We start from the raw sequence: 13,888 nt of genomic DNA on the forward strand, positions 1-13,888 counted from the left end.
ATGAATAAAGAAAGGTTCTAAATAGAGCAATAGAGAGTGATTGTGAAATGGAGGTCATTGCTTTAGAGTAAACATAATCGGTTTTAGCCGTGTTTTTTTGCTAAAGAGAACAATGCCTAAAACAAAGAGCCATTCTCTGACATTTGAAGTAGTTTTTCACCCCTCAGCTCGCAAGACGCAAAAGTGTTAATCTGCTTGCTCTGCCAATATGTTCACAAACTTGTAGCTATCTGAAGATCATCTTCCTTTCTCATGATCTCGGTCTTTGGACACACGTATGTTCCCTTTGTTCAGAAATATCATGTACTGAAGTACAATACTATGGATAAGTGTTTCGCCTTTGCATGTCGAGCTTGCTTTAGCACAGTTTTCTGGGGACCTTCTAGCCGAAGCTAAGATTCACAGGCTATTAATTTTTCTTTTATTAATAAATCCTTTCAAACTTCAATTGGAGTAGGAACAGATTTACTGTAACAACCTGGTGATAGCTGTCTGAGCCAGATGTATGCACCCGAGCATTTTGGGGAATCTTGGCTGCAGGGACTTAAACCAACAAGTCATGATGTGCTTTCACATATTGGACTCCTCTCTTCTCATGAATATAGAAATACAAAACTTGTGTATGCTTAGAGATGTCAAGCACTGGCAGTTCTCAAATCTGCCAGGCAGTACTGAAACAAAATGGGAGCAACCATAATGTTGTGAACTACATTTGCCAGGATGCATTTGGGAGAGAATGGTACAGGCATGCCAATTGTAGGACTCCTTTCTGTACATATGTTAAAGTTTGTTACCAGTTTGTAGGAAATGTAGTGGACTGGTTCACTGAGAATACTTTGAGGGTGTGTGTACAATTGCAAACATCGTGCAGCAACTGGTTCCTGGAGACGAAGGTTCCTTGCAACATTCTGAAAACTGGTAGGATTCATCACTGAAGTGCAAACCTGCAAATCCGAAAGCCTGAATGAGTGCCAGATAGAGGTAGGCCACAGAATACTAGGTAACTGACTTCCCCAGCCTTAGTGGCCTCTGTGAACACTCTTTTTTTTTATATATATTTTAATGAACATGTGCTCAAGCAACAGTACAGAATTGCAAAGATAAGTCACCATAGCAAAGATCATAAATCACAAAGTACAATATTTGCATAAGGACATGGATAACATCTTACGCCATGTCCTGACAAACAGCAGACAACTCCCCCGAATGATACAACGGAATCACTAGGAAAGTACCTGTAGTATTCTCCACTCCTTAATCAGTCACAGATCCTGGTACCCTTGCCATCCCCCCAAACCTGTTCCCATTTGCGTGGACATACTCTGCTTAGATACACTGTGTGCTCTGCCCGCTAGCACCAGTCTAGGTCCGCCTCCCAATCACTTACGATGGGGGAGCTTAGACGCAGTAGAAGCTAGAGCAAGCCATATTTTCTAATAGCGATGTTAGGCCACTTCGCCCAAAATGTGGAGAAGATGCCACTTAGCCTCCAAGGGGAACTCCTGTCCCATAACCAAGGCCATTATTTGTCTAATTTCAACTCAGTTATTTTGTATCACAGGGCAATCCCACAACAGGTGGAAAAAGGTCCCCTCCTGCCCACACCCCCCGCCTATGGAGAGAGGTAACAGCATGCCCCATTCGATGCAGCAACGTTCTACAATAATGTGTTGTATGTAGGATCTTTAGTTGGAGTAACCGAAAATTAGATCTTACTGCAACCTCTCTGGGACGCTCTAAGGCCAATATCCTTCAATTGATAATTTTGATGTTCTCTCGTCCTCCAGGCGACACTTATGATAAATTGTTTTTTTATTGTGTTCTTGGGACATGGACAAAGTTTCATACCTTTTTGCTACGATAATCTTAGTTTATTTTTGTATGAATGTAAACCCTTTTCTTTATTATTGTGACTTATCTTCTAATTCGATGTTCATTTACTTTTTTTTTTTTTTTTGCAGATTTATATAGCGTGAACTCGATCCGAAGGTATTGGAGCGCTTTATATGAGCACAGGTTAACAGGTACATAAGGACACATTCATTTTTTTGGTAGGCACGGGGAGATTAAGTGATTTGCCCAGAATCACAGGATGTGGACATGACCCCGAGGCTCGAACCTTGGTTTCCCAGCTCCAAAGTCGGCAGTCTAGCCGTCAGACCACATCCTCTCCTTAAACTTAGCATGGGCCTCTAATGTACGTATTTATTTATCTGCATTGGGCCTCGTTTTGTAAAGTACAACACCTCACACGTTTTCCATTAATGCTGCTCAAGCCAAGCTACCAGAGGGGTGCTGAAGTTACCCTTGCTGAAATCTGTTTGCCATTGTTCGTCTTTCTGTTTAGGCAGTGTTCAAATCATTCACAGTTCACATCAACACTGGGACATTTCTCCTCACTGCCAAATGGGCAGGTTTCCTTTTACAGACGGTCCTCTTTTAAGGTCTGCCTTAGCCAATGTATTTTGATTTTACTAAAATTATATGTATAGAATACTTATTGGGGGTTTCAACAAGCTCTCTTCTTCCATAGGTCTGTTATTGTGTCATTCACATTTTCGTCCTCCTACTACAGCACGTGGCAATAGGTTAGTCCACATTAGCCACAGACTAACTTCACTGTGAGTGACAGCACTCTGTCCTTCCACAAGCAGCGCATCCACACACAAAGTAGCTCCCTTCAATTCCAGGAACTACAATGCCAATGTGCGCTTTAAGAGACCCAAACTTATTTCGCTTTTAGCCACTGTTAATTGACTAGGGTCCACAAGTTTCCCCAAAAATAACGTTTTGCAAAAACCAAGAAAAAATAGCAAAAGCTTCCACGAAGCCAAAAGGCTGACAAACAACGCCAACCCTGTTGGCTTTGCCAATGCTTGATTGTTGGGGTGGTGGCATTTGAGCACCTAAGCAAGCAGCCGCTGCTCGTGCATTAGCTTCATTCCACATCAGAATTCCACTTTCATAAATCAGAACGGGGTTGCCCAGGCATTTAGTGAAAAATAATAAATCCGAGCGCTGGAGCAAAAAGACACACGAATCCCATTTCAATCTGTTCTTCATTTAGTAGAATGGGATTTTCCTTTCTGCGCCTTGCCAGGTTCTGCTCCTTTCCAAATTTCCACAGCGGGGGAAGCCTAGCACTACTTGAAGTAATGACTTATGCATGCAGAGGCAGACAGACAAGGAAAGAGAGAGAGAGAGAGAGAGAGAGAGAGAGAAGATAGAGAGAGGGAGAGAAATGTGGCAGAGAAAGGGAGTCACGGTAAGGAACACCCGAGAAAGAGAGAGAAAAATTAATGGAGGGCTGAGTACACGATAAACTAGGCCAATGGCCTGATAGAAGAGAAAATAAGTAAATGAAAATAGAGGAGCAAAGTAGTTTGAGAGGATGGGAATAGATAACAAATGTGTTATGGGAAGAAAAGGCGGGAGAAAGAATGAGTTTTGGAGAAGGAGGGCTAGATAATGATTCCAAATTAAAAGTATGGAGAACATGAGGCGTGGAGGTAACAGCTGGCAGGAACGAGAGGAGATGGAGAGGTGTCTCTTTTTTTAAATAACTTTTCTACCTGTGGAAAGAAGCAACATAGAATTTGAGCGAGACGCGAACGTTGTCCCGTTTTCCCGGCCCTTGGCGCGTGCGCTCTCTTGCTCGACATTCCAGCCTCGAGGACCCCCGTGAGAGATGCTTCTCCTGAGTTTCTTTCAAAGGCACTTTGCCGCCGTCTGCCTTGGTTTAACGGGACACGTAGCCCAACTTTAATAACTCTGGCTAGTCCCCAAAAAATATGGCTGGTGCGCTGAGGAGGAGCGAGGAAGGTGACTTGGCTCGTGCGCCGGCAGGAGAGGTCTGCGGTTGTGCGTCTCCTCCCGCCTCAGCCGGCTCCTGGAGGAGGCTCGCGGCTCCCGTGACGTCCTCGGGCGAAGGGAGGGTGCGGGAAGGAGACGGGGAGGGAAGGAAGGGGCAGGGGAAGAGGAGGCGGGGAGGTGTTTTCCAGCTTTAAAAAGGGCAGCAGGCACAGACAGCCCGGCTCTGCGTCAGAGGGAGACTTGGAGACTCTATAGATATATATTTTTTTAAAGTTACTGGAAAAAAAAACACAAGCAACAAACTAGCAGTGTGAGGGGTAGAGCGGAGGTGCCCGGTGAAGAGGTTTGAGGCTGCAAAGAGAGCCGGGCGCACTTCAAGTGTCAGGGGAGAGAGGCTCGACCTGACAACTGCCAGAGAGGACGCACTGCCTTCCAGACGTATCATTTTGCTCACTACTGGCAGTGAAGAAAAGACACTCCCTCAACTCTAACCCCCAGAAGGAAACCAGAGGGCACAATCTGCCCACATTGCCGCTGAAGGAGAGCTCGCCGCCCAGGGCGTCTCTGCCACAGGAGAAAGGACGCGCGCTGCCAGCTGCCAGACAAGTCACCTTGCCCACACTGCCCCGGACGAGGTCTCGCTGCCACCCTGCTCGTGGCAAGTGACTCACCCGCTTTCCAGACTGCCGGCGAAGAGGGGCCGGGCGCTGCCAGGGACAGCAGTGCAGCGCTGCCCTCGCCGGGTCTCGGAGCTCTCTTCGGTGCAGTGAGTTACAGTCAGAGTAAACTTCTGAGAGGCGCACCGCACCGTTCGTCCGAATCTCTGCTCGGAGGAGGCTGGGACTGACTCGGGCTGTGGATGCCCCTCGCCCCTGCGGACCTGCCCGCCGCCCGCCCGTTGGACCCCGCAGGAGCCCTGGAGCTGCACGCCACCCTCTACTCACGCCTTGGCAGCATGAAGTCTGCGGAGGAAGGTACAGTGCGCCCACCTTTGCGCCCGCACCGCGTGCCAGCTGCGGACACTGCCCTGTCCCTTGATGCAGACCCCCGTCCCTCCTCCTTAGCTTAAAGCCCCGTGTCTTGGCAGGCGCCTCGCTCCCCTCCCCCACGGGTTTCCCTCTGCTCGCTGCCTCTGTCTGGAACTTCACCAACAGGTGTCTCCTCTCACTGCCCGGCGCATCTGGAGAGGCGATCACACGAGGAGCGTTGCTCCCTGTGACCGTGTGCATGAGTTGGCGCATCTGAGCGTAAATGTGCCTGCACGTGTATTCTAGTGTATATGTGCGCGTGCTTGCATGCATGTATGCTATTTGTGTGCCTGCTGTGTTTATTTGTGCTGTGTTTGTGCCTCTGTGTTTGCGCAACACGTGTTTTGATAGTTCGTATGTGCATTTGTGTGGCTGTGTTTTTATTTATGTATTTACGGGCATCCATGTGTGGTTAATCTGTAACGTCATGGTTTATATGTACTTGTTTGTGTTGTATGCCTCTGTGTTTGCACATTTTTATGGTGGATTGTATGTTTATGTGCTTTTGTGTATATTTCTGCATTTTTGGATACTTGCGTGAGTAGGTACATATTTCTGTGTGGTAGTTTGTGCCTCCGTCCTTGCGTATTAGGTGTAATTAATGCTAGTTTATATGTTAACTGCATGTGATTAGTGTTGTGCATATTTCTCTATCTGCGTGTATTTGCTGGCATGGGTGTCCATTGCGGTGCCTGCTATGTTTACATATGGTGCTTTGTGTTTGCGCATTGTTATGCTAGTTTGTGTGTTTATTAGCATGTGTGTGCTTGCATGGATTTCTATGTGTATGTGTTTGCGTGCGTGCGTGCTCATGCATGCGTTTATTTGAATGCCTGTTATGTTTGTATGCCGTTGTACGTGTTTGTCCATCGTGTTTGCGAGTCAAGTGTTTGTGCGGTCTGTTGTGTGCGTATGTCACATTAGTGTGGAGCTCTAAGTCACCCGACTTCAACATTTCAAATTGTCGAGCGTTCACTGGTTTCAAGAGATCATCAAATTGTATTGAACTATATGTGCAGTAATAGAGGCCAGGCCCTGCGATTGAGGGTGGCTTTATTTAGAGCTGATGAAAGTGCAAGCTCATCTGTGTCGCGCGCAGCGCCTCCCCATCTTTCTGTTGATACAAAGGGGCAGATTTACAAGCCCCTTGAGCCACTTTTGCGTCACATTTAACATGGGAAAAGTGACGCAAAAGTGCCGCAAGGGGCTTGTAAATCTGCCCCAACGTTTTGACTGGGGCACACCTTGCGCGGCGTGCGCGCACGTGCCGTGCCATTCATGTTCGGCATGACGCAACACGCTCGGCGGTGGGAAGGGGCTTTGACGGCTGCTCGCCTGCAGACTTGTGCAAAGCACTCCCGCATTTTTAGTGTCCCCCGCTTCTGTGGGCCCTAGCCCAGGGCCCACAGTGTCAGGCGCGAGCAAAGCCCTGTGTCAGGCAGAGTGGGGAGCCCTGTGGCTCAGTGACCTGCTTTGATTAGGTCGGGCAATTCCTTTGTGGAACTTCCAGTTGATCACCTGCAAATAGTTTCTGCAGCATCCAGTTGCTATTAAATGGGCTACTGGAAATATGAAGAAATGATACAGAAAAGTCCAGTTAAATATTGATATATTTTGGTGTCGGTTATTTTTGACAAATCTTGTGAGTTGGATCTGTTTATATGTTGAATTTGCCATTAAATTCTCCCTTGGTTTCTTTAACATTGGAACCTATATGCCTCACGTGGGTTGAGATTCAGATAAAAACCATACGCATAGTCCGATGCCTGAAGCCCACGTGCCTCGACCTGGACCAAGTGCAACTATTTGCCCCTAGACAAGTGGCATGTCCATAGGGGTAAACTGTCCCACCACGCCCCCTGGCGGGTCCTAACCAGCCGTATCAGATGGATAATAGCAAAGCATTACTTCCACATCTGGAATATTGTAGGAGGAATGTAATACTGGACCCATTCTCATAGGCATGCAGGGGTAGGTAAAGCACACTTCTGTAGTACTCTGTTACAAACTCTTATATGCATTTCTGAATTGACCAAAAAACATCTTAACAGGGAATAATCAGGGGATATTAATGCACAATTAGTCCAAATGGAAAGGGCTATGTGCCCTGTGCACTTTTACTGATAAGGAGTCGTACCTTTTGGGCTGATTAACAAATAAATGTACGTAAAAGGACACAACAGGAGCATGTTTACTCACTCCAGATTGCCTGTGTAAATTGAACCCAGTGTGTTTAAACTGCACTGTGTGGCTTTAGGGGCCCGAGTTCCAGTCCCGCCTTCATCCTTGGTCACATTTTGTGATCCAGAGCATGTCAAGTTGTCACAATCTGCTGTCGTTTCCCGAGCTGACAAAATTGCAGTGCTCAGAAGCAGAATAGGCGCTAGAGTTAAGCGCAACGTCACATCTCCAGTGACTGTTACATTTTGAGGGCGGTTTAACACAACAAAAATAATGGAGGACCTGTCAAAAAAAAGTGAAGGTCACCTAGGAAAACGATAGCAAGTACCGGTGGAACGTGAGCTTGTGCACGTGTCCTGACGTCACTGGCGGACGTAACCGAGTCCCTCAACAGTTAAAAAAAAAGAAGAACATGTGGAACTTTTTTGTGTACATTGAATTTAAGTGAGCCATGGATATACAGGTGTAGACGAGGGAATCCTCGTTCACTATTTACTTATGACGTGGACTGTTGCAGGTGTTTTTTTGTTTGTTTTCACGGCTCTTTTAAAAGAAAAAAGAAAAACACCCTTAATGGTCAAGTCGAAAACTGTAGAAATTCGTATTGCCTCGCGGGAAGACTCGAACCTGGTACTGCACCAGGCCAGGCGCACTTACCTCTGCAGCGGGCGCCTTATCCTGGCCCCTTCCTCACCGGCCGTGCCAGCTTTGTTTATTCACATCTAAGGTACTGCAGGAGGCTGCAAGGGAGGGTCGAACTGCGTGCGCACAATCGCTTTTTGTTTGTTTTGGTAGCAGGAATCTCTGACGAGACCTCTGCACAACCCTTGAAATTAGGCTCGGAGAGGGTGGAATGCGCCCTCCCTCTCCAGCAATGGTACCCCCGGGTCAACAGAAGACGCCGCCTCTCCCTCCATCTAGAGCGCATCATCACACTGTGAACTGACAGGAATACACAAACGGCAGGAATTCAGCGAACACTGGCCGTGACACACGGACAATAGTGTGCTACAGCGCGCTCTTCATTCCGGTGGTTTGAGAGACACGCAGTGCTTAATTTGTAAAAAAAAAAAAACCACACACACAAGTACCAAGGTTCTCGTCAGGAGGCCAATGCAGCTTGCACCACACATTGCCCCTGCCGGCGCTGTTAATGACAGTACCAACACAATTACTAACCATGACTCTCCCACAAGTGTAGCAATTCGGACTATTTTAGGCCCCCAAAGCTAAAAGAATGGCTTGGGCGGCAGGTAATATTCATTTTCAATGTTTATTGAATGAATAATTACCTGTTGTTGTGGTCATATCCAAATTAGCCAGACAGCGCCATCTTGTGGCAGCTGTCACAAGTCCCGGTGTTGAGAATTAAGCCCCGAACGCCAGAAACCACCGGCTCAAATTATGTTCTGGAGACAGGCCAGCTAAACATGGCCTTTTTGGTACAATAACAACTGTTGGCATTATTACCCAGCTCAGTAGAAATCTAACAGAACAATTAAAAGTGGATAATATCCTCTGAACTTACAGGTTATACATATAGAAGTCCTCAGTAGGTGCATGAACCCACTCGGCTACCATCACACGCTGTAACGAGGAGGGCATATTCCTACAGGGAGTCATGGAAGCCTCATTGGGGTGGCAGAAGCTTCTCCTTCTTAGCTTGCCACCTCTGGATCTTGATGCCCCTCTCACTAAGATCTCAAATGAATAGGTCCCTCTGAAGACATGGCGTTTTGTCTCCAGCATTAAGTAGGTCTCCTTTTGGTCAGGCCAGTTTTATAAAGCTAGCACCAAGACACCTAGGCATTCGCACGCTCTATAAAAGTTTTATTACTTAATACTGCGTGTTAACTTCCCTCATGGTTTAGCTCTGCCTCTTACCACCCCCCCCCCCCCAAAGCTCTTGGTACATCCCTTTCTGCCGATGCACCTGCACAGCCTTTTACATTTTTAATCTTTTAAAAATGTAATTTAAATAAATGTAAGTTTAATAAAATGTAATTTTTAATTTTTATGTCATCTTGCTGGCACAACTCCTCAAATAGTTTGATTTTTCAGTGGTATCTTGTGCTTATCACACCCAAATTGTGGTGTCAGTGGCTGGGAGCACAGAAGACACTGCCACTAGATTCCATAATTGCATACAATTTGGGTAAAACCGAAGTCCTGCTGTTTGGTAACAACACCTCTTTCTGGCCTCTTACTTGTTTGCCTCAATAACTGGGCCGTTTATCAACTCCAGTTTCAAAAGTCAAAAACTTGGGGTTCATGTTTGACAGCAACCTGTCATTCGAAAGCCAAATCAATTCCATCACATCCTCGTCCTTTTACACTCTGAAACTCTTGAGGAAAGTCTTTCCATTATCCCACGGGAGATGCAGCACACTGTGGTCTCTGCCCTCTTATTGTCCAAACTCGAGTAGTGCAATGCCTTAATCATCAATTGACAAAAAAAGCTTTAAACTAAGCTGCAGGTCATGCAGAACGCAGCAGCCCGCTTATTGCTAGGCACCCCAAATATCAATCTGTCTCCCACGCTCTGACAAAACTACACTGGCTTCCCATGAAGAAACGCAGTGACTTGAAAGCACTTTATATAGCCTTCAAAGCATTGCACCACGGTGTACGGACTACTTAAAGCAAAGCTTTCGCTGGCACACTCCCCCCAGGCCTTTACGTTCATCTTCTGCATATAACTCAACTTTTCTTAAAGTCAGAAGATCAAAGAGGGGAGGCAAAAGTTTTGTCACTTGTGCTTCCAAACTTTGGAACACTCTTCCACCTGATCTGAAAAAATGACAGGATTGCTTCTCTTCAGGAAAGGTCTGAAAACAATGGCTTTTTAGTTGTTAGATTCCTCATCACGTCAATCCTTAACTGCACTACCGTTCTTTCTTCAGTTGGATCAGCGCCTAAACACTTTCAGGCATCAGTGCACTTTATACATTCTCATTTAATTTCATTTTAGTGGTTATCAGTTTGTGGTTTGTGTTAGCCAAATCTAAATCTTGGTCCTACACTCGGTTGATAGTGTTAAAAGGAGAAATATCAAAGTGTAACACTGCAAGAAAGTTACCAAACATGATAACACCAACAACAACAGGGAATTTATATTTCATGAAAAGATGCCATCATTTCAAGTTTAGCAACTTTGTAATGGGCGACATCATCATTGTGAATCACAGGGGTTTCCTGCTTTTTGAGTGTGAAAAACTAAAAAAACAAAAACAAACCCTGACTATTACATCTTGTACTATGTAAAATACTCTTCATCTTGGGGTGCATGATGCACGACTCCAGGGAGAATCAGGGGACAGCAACAGGAGGTAGGGAGTGTTAGGGATTTGTGGAGGAGGAGTTATTGGGGAGAGCTTGAATAGGGTTTTGGGAGCCTTTCAGCCACTCCCCTCCACCCACTCGCTGTCCCCTTCACTGCTACCCTATTCACAGGTCCACTAGAATTAGGCGATGCTGCGGCCATTTTGTTTGCCATATAATTATACAATACAATACAAAAATTCTTTATTTCGGCAATATTTCAGCCATAAAAGATGCAGGTAAAATCAAAGTACACTAAAAAGATACAGCGTTGGGACAGTATCTACATTTGCAGTAACCAATAAAAACAGTGTTACTATCCACTATTTGAAATTAAAAAAACTCCTTTTGATCCAGATGGCATGCAGATACTTGGATAGGGCAAACACAATATGTCCTGCAGTGTCAGATTTAAAAATTCTTAGTGCGTCTGAGCATTTCCGGAAGCCCAAGTTTCTACATATAATTATAGATTTGGTGTGTTTGCCACATAATCCATTTCCTCATAATCAGATGTTGCTAGTTCAAACAAATCAAAAGGTAATGAAAACGTTGACAACATATATTTCTGTACAGTGGAAGGTGCTTCGCAAAAGTTGACTAGTCATCTTTTAGTTGATTATTGCTGAATTTGGTTGTTAAACAGGTACTAATGAGATGAAACCTTTGTCCGGACAGAGTTACCACGATTAAAAATTAATTAGAAAATAATGCAGAAATACTGTCATAAACCCTGTTGCATAATTTGGTCCTTCCCCGCCGCATAATTCAAATGACCCTACTTATACCCTGTCACCAGTCCTTTTCAGCTGCTCTCCCGATCTATGGATCTCCCATAACTCCTTCTACTGCTCTTCCACCTCTTTGACATTAGCAAGAAGTGGCGTGTTGGGGCTTTTAAAATGTACATTTCACCATGACTACTTTAGGGCATTACAGCACCATAATATACACTTACTATGAGCCAGGTTTTCACAACCTCCTCCATTACATTGCTACATTTTACTGTAGAAAAACACAAGTTTGACAATGTTGTGAGCCCCCTCTTCCCATTTTAACCTTACTAACATAAACATTTTAACTTTACTAACATGATCGTGACTATTCTTATGTTTCAGGCAGCCCCACTTATGGCTTCCTTCGGACCTAGTGGGACTGAGAGATCTGGCGCTATATATTTATTTCCAGATTTCACTAGGATAGCACTATAGCCCGCTGCTGAGTGCTTTATTGGTTGTTGACGGCCCTTTCTTTGAGTTATAGTTCTGAGCTGCAGACAAGGACCTGTACACAAGGGTGAGGACCTTTAACAAATGTTATAGCCTGATGTAAAGGACTATGGGTCATATGCATGAACACATTTTCCCATTGACACAGAATGGGCAAAACCCTTTGATGCATCTTGCCCTATAATTCTAAAAGAACACTCCACCCACTGTGGGATAAAACGTTCTAAATTAAAGAGAGAGAAACCAAATGATGAACATTGGAATATTGCATCAGAAGGTCTTTCCCGGGAATATTGGCCATCAGCTACTCCATTATATCCAGTGGTCCTCCTAATTGGCTTAACAGCAATGCAAGCCAAGCACCAATATTTTCATGACATCTGGGCGATTCCTTCAAACAGCCCCTCTCTTGACTTTCCTTAGATCGGGTCTCCTTGTTCATTCCATCCTTCTTCTTGTATCTTGAAATCTGTTTGGGATGAGAGATCATTTAATAACCCCTATTACTCCAGGGGAGGGTGATGAGTGGTGTCTTAGGATCTGAGTAATTTCATACCCTAAATTGAGTAAAGAGCAGAGGAACATGGTTTGTCTACAGAAATGCGTTCAGTGTCCCTCTATAATATGCCGATCTGAAAGGCTGCCTGCTGCTAATTTTTAAAGACATTCAAGGATTTTCCATTGCTTAGCTATTTCAACAAATTTCAACTGTCAGAATATTTTAGTTAAATATTGTTTGAGTGATACTTCTTTGAAATGATTACTATGTACAGCACTTACATTTATTTCAGTGCAAAACATACTGATCCCAAATCACAAAGATTTTGCTGTGACTTATGCTTGTAGTACTTCTGGCTTACTGAGGAATTCCTTGAGCATGCAGGAGTAAGTCAGGAGTACTCATAGCTTACACTTGGAATTCAGGAGTATGTCAGGAGTAATACAAGAGTAAATCACGATTACACATGGACAATGAGATTTATATATTATCTAATAAAGCACAGCATTCACCTGTATGTTTCGTGGTGAGTTGTCATGTCATAATGTTTGACTTCACTCAGGTAGGTCACATGGCTGACAATCAATTAATCAGTAGATTTGTAGAGCGCTACTAGTCACCTGTGAGGATATCCAGGCGTTGGCAGGGTCAAGTTGCTAAGCCAAATAGCTAGGGTTTCAGGGACTTTCAGTTTTCTGGAAGAGATGGGAAGGTCCGTAGATGGAAGGGTTGCTCTTTCCATGTCTTTGCTGTTAGGTAGGAGAAGGAACGACTTCAATATCTGCTACTTCGGATGCGGGGTTGAGGGTTAGAGAAATGGGCACATAGTGGAGGTGTCTGGTGGGCTGATGGAAGTTCAGTTGGTGGTTCAAGTAGGTGGGTCCACAGTCGTGTATGGCCTTATATGCATGTGCTAGGTGCTTGAACTGTCATCTTTTCTGTACATGGAGCCAGTGGAGTTCCCTGAGATGTGGGTTTGTCTTGGGAGATTCAGGATGAGTTTAATCTGGCTGCGGCGTTCTGTATGGTCTGTAGTTGCCATTAGAGGTGAAATGGTATCCCTGTGTAGAGAGCGTTGCCATAGTCCAGTTGGCTGGAGATGAGGGTCTGGATGATGGTACGTCTTGAGCTTTGGGGTAGCCATTTGAATATGTTAATAAGCATGTGGAGGATGATGAAACAGGAGGAGGAGAAGGAATTGACCTGGGTGGTCATGGTTAGTTTGTTTTCCTGAATGATGCATAGGTTCCTAGAGTGCAGTGGCTGCTGGTGCCCCGAATCTTTGGTGGAGCAACCAAACACACTGAGGCGGATGCAGTACCGGACATTAATAAAATGAGGGCACCTTTCATTGTGAGGATCCTGCACACTGTCCTGAATCAGCGTCTTTGAACCTTAGTAACAGACCAACCAGTCTGGTATAAAGGATGTACGTGGCCTCAGTAACAAAGTACTCACAAAGCTTGAGAGTTTGTATATTAATTGGTGATACTCTGTTAGGGGGACATTGATTCAGGGAGAACAACGTTTTGTGACTGTCAGAAGTTAATGAACTTAGTATGACTTATACACATATTTTGCTGCATCTATGGAAACCGGTGTGTGACACCAAAGTAGTTCAGCTGTACGTTATTTAATATAATCCAAAATACACTACACGTGCCCAAAGCAACAACAGAAATAATTGAGTAAAAAATGAGCTATGACTGCTTAACTATATCCATACGTTTTATACCACCACTAAGTCTGCTTCTCGGTGTGGCATCAATTTTGGCTGATATGGGCACATAATGCTGAGTCACAGTGAAATGAAATGT

General features: G+C 44.8%; 1 protein-coding gene across 4 annotated transcripts in view; it reads left to right on the plus strand.

Annotated features, from left to right (window-relative positions):
• The first annotated feature begins 3,986 nt into the window (after positions 1–3,986).
• NFATC1 (nuclear factor of activated T cells 1) overlaps positions 3,987–13,888 on the plus strand; it is a 402,803-nt gene continuing 392,901 nt past the window's right edge. For 2 of the 4 annotated variants that reach the window (XM_085605935.1, XM_085605937.1), the window contains exon 1: positions 4,033–4,787. In XM_085605935.1, the coding sequence (XP_085462061.1) occupies positions 4,673–4,787 (115 nt within the window). In that variant the 5' untranslated portion in view covers positions 4,033–4,672. Of the gene's footprint in view, positions 4,788–13,888 lie in introns of all 4 variants that reach the window. The other 2 variants (XM_085605934.1, XM_085605933.1) reach the window with 2 other exon arrangements.

The sequence above is a fragment of the Triturus cristatus genome, chromosome 5_1 (assembly GCF_964204655.1).
Source record: "Triturus cristatus chromosome 5_1, aTriCri1.1, whole genome shotgun sequence".
Taxonomy (NCBI): Eukaryota; Metazoa; Chordata; class Amphibia; order Caudata; family Salamandridae; genus Triturus; species Triturus cristatus.